Source organism: Aptenodytes forsteri, unplaced genomic scaffold (assembly GCF_000699145.1).
Source record: "Aptenodytes forsteri isolate BGI_AS27 unplaced genomic scaffold, ASM69914v1 Scaffold15, whole genome shotgun sequence".
NCBI lineage: Eukaryota > Metazoa > Chordata > Aves > Sphenisciformes > Spheniscidae > Aptenodytes > Aptenodytes forsteri.
This window is the reverse complement of record NW_008795129.1, coordinates 11,237,052-11,243,051: the sequence shown is the minus strand read 5'-3', so window position 1 is coordinate 11,243,051 and position 6,000 is coordinate 11,237,052. Positions and strand designations below refer to the sequence as shown.

General features: G+C 37.5%; 1 protein-coding gene across 2 annotated transcripts in view; it reads left to right on the top strand.

Moving 5' to 3' along the window:
• The window catches only part of LOC103897690 (ligand-dependent corepressor), a 51,327-nt gene that overhangs the window by 10,736 nt on the left and 34,591 nt on the right, over nucleotides 1-6,000 (top strand). For both annotated transcript variants that reach the window (XM_019471745.1, XM_009277804.2), the window contains exon 4: nucleotides 4,494-4,781. In XM_019471745.1, coding sequence (XP_019327290.1) covers nucleotides 4,544-4,781 — 238 coding nt within the window. In that variant the 5' untranslated portion in view covers nucleotides 4,494-4,543. The remainder of the gene's footprint in view (nucleotides 1-4,493; nucleotides 4,782-6,000) is intronic.

Here is a 6,000-nt window from a genome sequence, read left to right as displayed (position 1 = left end):
TATATATATATATATATATATATATATCTTTCTCAAGAGTAAGAATTGACTCTTAAATAATGTAGCAATACAACAGTGTTGGCTTGGGACAGAGGAAGGAGAGTATAACACATTTAAACCCTAAAACAAATCTCTTCATGAGAACACTGGTGTTTTGCACTTATGGAGGAATGACTCAGTTCTTACCCAGCAGAACTGCTCCCCTGAAACCAATGTTTAGGTGGGTGGGCTGTTTGGAAGAAGGGGCAAGTGGCGGTGGTTGCAATAGGTGGGTGATTTTGTTTGTTTTAATTTTAATGGGATGTGTACTAATGCAGATTTTATTAAAGGTCAGCAGTCTTCTCACTATGGTCTGTAGTGATTACCCACCCCCAGCAATCCACAGTATAAAATATTGTTGGAATAATGCTAAGAGGGATATATGGTGAATTCAAAACATGATCAGCAAAAGAATTGGAAAATCAGTACTGTAGAATGTGCTGAGAACAATAACAGTAGCTCAATGCTAGAAAATCCTCTAAACCTCTTCTGGAGAGTTATGTCAGTTAAATGTACTCTTAGGAAGGCACAAAACTCATTTCACTGTTTTCTACCAATCTGAGAAACGGGAATCCAGAGGTTGCTTCCAAATGCATCCTGAATGAAAGTACATTGTACTTATCAGCCTAACCCATGTGCGAGAAAATCTGCCAAATCAGTAATTCCAACCTGTCTGCTGGGGGACAATGCGAGGCTTCAGTTTAACAAATTAGAAATTGCTGTAGCCAGTCCTCAGCCCTTCCTCCCAGTGACCAAAATATTTAAAGGTGTTTTAAGTAGATAACAGTATCTTAGCCTTTCTTTTATGACTCAAATGAATAAATACAAACTATACATTATGATATATTGCATAAAGTATAGATGCATGTAGGATGGTAGGAAGGATAGTTATTGCATTACTACTGATAGTTCAGATGCTTTTATTCCAAGTCTTCCTTTTCAGTGGTTTTGTGGTGTTGGTTTTTTTTTTTAAGGTTAATGTTTCCTTTTGCTTTTAAATTTATCCCATCTCCCTTAAATCCAGAAGGGATTGAAGAAAACAAAAATTTAGAGAAATTATACTTTTTTCCATATTGCTTTTCTGGTGAGAGAAAAAAATGCGCTTCCATCACTTCCAAATTGTTTGTTAAAGACTTCATCCCTCTAACATTGAGCTTAAATTTTTAGGTATGACCTGTATGGGTGTCTTATTAGAAATGCATACTTTCCTAATTGTTGGAAAACTATTGGCAGATATTGCAGTTTGGTAATGAGGGATTTAACGCTGTCCATGGTCAGATAGACAGAATGAAGATAATGAAATCACTTCAGATGTCTAAGAATCTTTGAGATTTTTTTTTTTTAATATATTCTTGCTTTCCTTCCTCTGGCAAAGCTGTGCTTGGTGCAAGAGTAATAAGGGAGGGGAAGAAGCCTGGTAGGAAGTCAGTTCTGAATTCTTAATGCATCATTGTCAAGCTTGGCTGTATTTAGATTGCTTGGAAGGTTATTCTAACTCATGCCACTGCCATAAGATCCCCAGGCACTGTCATACCAAAGAGGACACAAAGAATGTCACAACTCTGACGCTCCTACGTTGCTCAGAGATGCTGGGCTCTCCTGGCTTCATGCCAGCGATTTGTTCTTTTTTTCTTTCCATCTTCACTGCCAGTAACATTTGAGACTGGTATTTTGTAGCCCAGGCAGATCAGAGAAAATGCAGATGTTCTGTGAACAGATGCCTGTTGCATGTCAAGGACGTGCACTCATGTACTTAACATACACAGGTAATTAGCAAGATCAGCAAACTTTCTGAACAGGTTTACTGTCCATTAGTCTTACATACTTTCTCTCTGCTTTGTGCCTGTGGCACTCTGACTCAGTAATGCTTCTTTCAAATATTCATACTTTCCAGTGAAAGCAGAGTGGTAGTACCTGGTTGTCTGTCACCTTTACCTTGTGGCAGGATAGGACCTTCTTTTGATGGTGTAATGAAATCATACCCTTTTTTGTTTGATACTGCCCTTCTAAGATTTCAGTATAGATAAAATACACAAAAGCTATTAAGCTTTTAAAGCTCAGAGGTACTGCATTAGACTATTTATAGCTGATAAATATTTGCTGTATTTTTCTTCTCTGATAATTTCTTGTTTTAGTTAATTTTAGTTTATTTGTTTTCAAAAAACCTAGACACTTGGAGTCAAAATAAACATCTGGTTGATTTCAAGTGATGCTGCAGAGGCACCAGCAAATATTTTCCACTCGCTTTTGAACAGCTTTAATCCTTAGCATTCAGGCTTTATATTAAGCAAGCAGCCTTTAATGTGCTAGGTAACTACCTTCTGCTTGAAAATTGAGTTTTGTGTCCTGAATTAGTGAGTATCTTGAGCAGCACTAGAAAGATCCCAGTAGTCACTCTGTGCTGATTCTTTGAAGTTGCAGATTACAAAGATGCATGTCTGTAGGCATATGTAATATGTTCTCCCTGAATTTGGAAATATGTTCAGCTGTAAGGATTACTGAATTGTACATATGAACATGGGTGCACAGTAAAGGCATGATTCTTCTTCAGAAAACATAAGTGCCATAGAGCTCTGCGTTCCTGCCAGCCCCGCTTGTGTATGCTACAAGCACGTGTTGAATAGTTGGTATCAGTGTGATCATGCCATCAGTTTGTGCCCTTCTGGGCTTTCCTAGAGCCTTTCATATGTCCTTCAGCAGGTTTTAGTAGAGAGGTTAGAAAATGGAAGAAACGTCACCATAGCAGAAAAAAGCCTCCACGCTTCTCCAGGCTTGTGTCCTTGTGGACCATTTGGGAAGAAAGTGAGAATATAGATGTACCTAAATTTAAGTTTGGCTCATCTCTTGGTGGCTTCTTAAAACTCTAGTGTCTCATCCTTAACAACAATAAAAACATCCTGTAGATTTTACAAGAAAATGATTACGTATTTACATAAACATCTTGAAAGTTTACAGCTATTATACCCCTATAAGAATATACATGGTGACTGTATAAGGTCTTAGATTTAGAAAGCTGTGCTTAAAAGGAAGGAATTTGGCCTTGGTAAGTATTTAAAGCTCAGTATGGCTTTTCATCAAGAAACACAGTAGCTGCTTACTGCTGCTCTCTGGTTTGTGGGCAACTCCGTGCTCAAACCTTCATGTCAGTCATCCTTTACAGATACACTGAAGCTGGTTTGTTGGATTGATGCACTTTTGTCAAAAATGGTGGCAAAAGGCAAATCTACCGCTGAAATGTCCCACAGAAGATTTTGCTAATGCTTCTAATAGTTCAATCTCAATAGATTACCTTTCAACCTGGGCAATTTTTTTTAAAGAGGAAGTAAACACTTTTCTATTGTTCCATTTTGAGAGCTGCTTTTAAAGATCTGTTCGGTCTTCTGCTGCACAATTTTCTCTGAATGTTTCTTCAGAAATAGAAAATCAAACCTTTTGAGCCATTTCTGGAGTTGTTGTGTGGTTGTGGTGTGTTGTTTTGTTTGGGGTTTTTGGGGGGGGGGGGTTGGTTTTTTTTTTGTTTCTTTTCTTTTTTCTTTTTTTGTTTTTCTAAAAAAAACAAAACTGATTTGGCCAGAGAACACAATCAGTGTTTGAGGTGAAGTGGCAGGACTTAGCTTCTGTGATTTAGGAGTTACAGATTTGCTTTCACATCATGAATTACTACTGGTCTAAAATAGTGATTTCTGCCAATATATTTTTGGGTTGCCCACATCCCCAAATACCTTTGTATTTATACACTATTTCATATAAATAAATTGGAATGTCTACCTGTTCCATTTCACATTTCTTACTAATAGATTTAGCAGCTCTTCCAGAAATAGAATTACTTTTCATGTGACGCATCTTGGTTTTTTGTACATGTGAAAATTCTTTGGGTAATCCCTGATGCTGCATTGATGATAATGACAGAAATGTCAAAAGGAATAGATAGAATGGGATGGAAGACACTTGAACGTTTGATCTTCGTGTGAATTATTTTGAAGAATCAGAACTATAGGGCTTTATTTCTCAGTAAACTTGCAGGGGACTGCTGCAACTTTATTCTCGTTTCTCCCCTTCTGTAGCTGCAGGTAAGTTACTCAATTCTTCCACTGAGTAACCTGTTCAATTTTTTTGGAATGAGCTTTAATACTTGGTATTTTTTTCATGGGTCTGGCTCTCCTTTCCATTTCCACACCTCTTAAAGGTCTGGTCGAATATATCTATATTTGAAAGCAAAAGATGAGATTGCATATTTCTTTTAGGAAACTGTTATTTTGGGAAGGTTATACCAGAATTAGCAATGGTTCTTGTTCCGGTATGCTAAGACTAAAGTACGTTTTCTGCAGAAACTATTTCTCTTTGGCTTTCATTTTTTTCCCTAGATTTTTTTTTTTTTAATTAAACAATGACTTAATATAAAAGCTGTTTTACTTAAAGTGCTTCCTTAAAAAAAAAATCTCTAATATTTACAGACAGTCCTAGGGTCTCTGACCCCAATATTCCCCTAGTGGCCCGTGAGATCATGCAGCGAATGATCCGACAGTTTGCTGCTGAATATACCTCAAAAAATAGCTCTACTCAGGACTCCAGCCAGCCCAATAGCACAAAGAACCAAAGCCTGCTGAAAGCATCTCTGGTCGCCTCCTCTCCCACGGCTGCAACTGCTCAGAACCCTGTGCTCAGCAAACTTCTCATGGCTGACCAAGACTCACCTCTGGACCTTACTGTCAGAAAGTCTCAGTCAGAACCTAGTGAACAAGGTAGGACTCTTACCAGTGTCTTGCATCTTACAGCAATCCATTAATGGCATTCTTGTTGCAAAACCAGACAATTAGAAGTTTGCCCTTTTACATAAAATGTAAAGTGGAAAAGCGGTAGATGTTTTTATAGTAAAATAATGACTAGCTAGATGTGGCTGGGAGAGAAGAGACTTTTTGAAAGAATGTAGGCCCATAGACATGAGTGATTTTCCTGAGGAAGGGCAAAGGGGATGGACATGCTCCAAACTCTGGGAACAAGTGTGCTGTTCCTGCTGGAAGCGGCAAGAAACAATCTGCCAAAATAGACTGTACGCTTGCTGATAAGACAAGTTCATGTGGTCATGAAAACCATAATGTTGTCTCCTTTCTGAAGATCAGTAAACAGCCTGACTGAAGGACTGATTTATGTTCTTTCTGGTCACAGTGTGAAAACAGTATCTTGTAAAAGTCTGTGAGAAATTTCTTTGTGAAGGCTGCAAAAATTATACCCATGAACTGTACAAAACTTCCAGGCTTATGCATTTGGAAGAAATGTCTCTCTTCTACCTTAAAAATAGACTTGTTCTGCAGAGCACAGATTGAATAACTTGTAACAGTGTTGCAGAGCTTGTTTTAATTTGAAAACCTTGTTTTCCATCAAGAATGTTTTTTTAACAAGCAAATTCTGTGAGTGATTATAGTATGTGAATGTTTTCTTTTTTTTTTCCTGAAACTGTTGAATAGAGGTTATCATAAGTGTATCCTACTGATAGGATTAAAATTAGCCCCTTTACCCTTCTTTAGAAGTGTGTTAGCGTCTGAAATCATTCTATCAAATACAAAGTAGGCTGTCCATCCTCAAGTAGAAAAGGTGCCTTTAAAAAAAAAAAAAAAGCCTTTTGTTAGCTAGTACAGAATTGTAGGTATCCCTTTATTCTTTGAACTTACATTTATGAAGCCTTCTGTAAAAAGGTTAATTTTATGTGTCCGACAATATGCAGCTTGGGCATCTGGACACTTACTGCACTTAGAGCACTTACTGAAAGTTGTCACCACACTTCAGTTACAAAACTGCAGTGAAAGGTTGTATGGTGTCTTTCTTGAAGTGAGGACCTGTACGTTTATCTGGTAGGCATTTGTTTCTAGCTAATTTTATTGTAAATGCATTTCACGAGTGTCTTTTGCATATATGTTTATAAATGTTACTGTTCTCATTGTGAAGCTTTTCACTGAAAGAGAG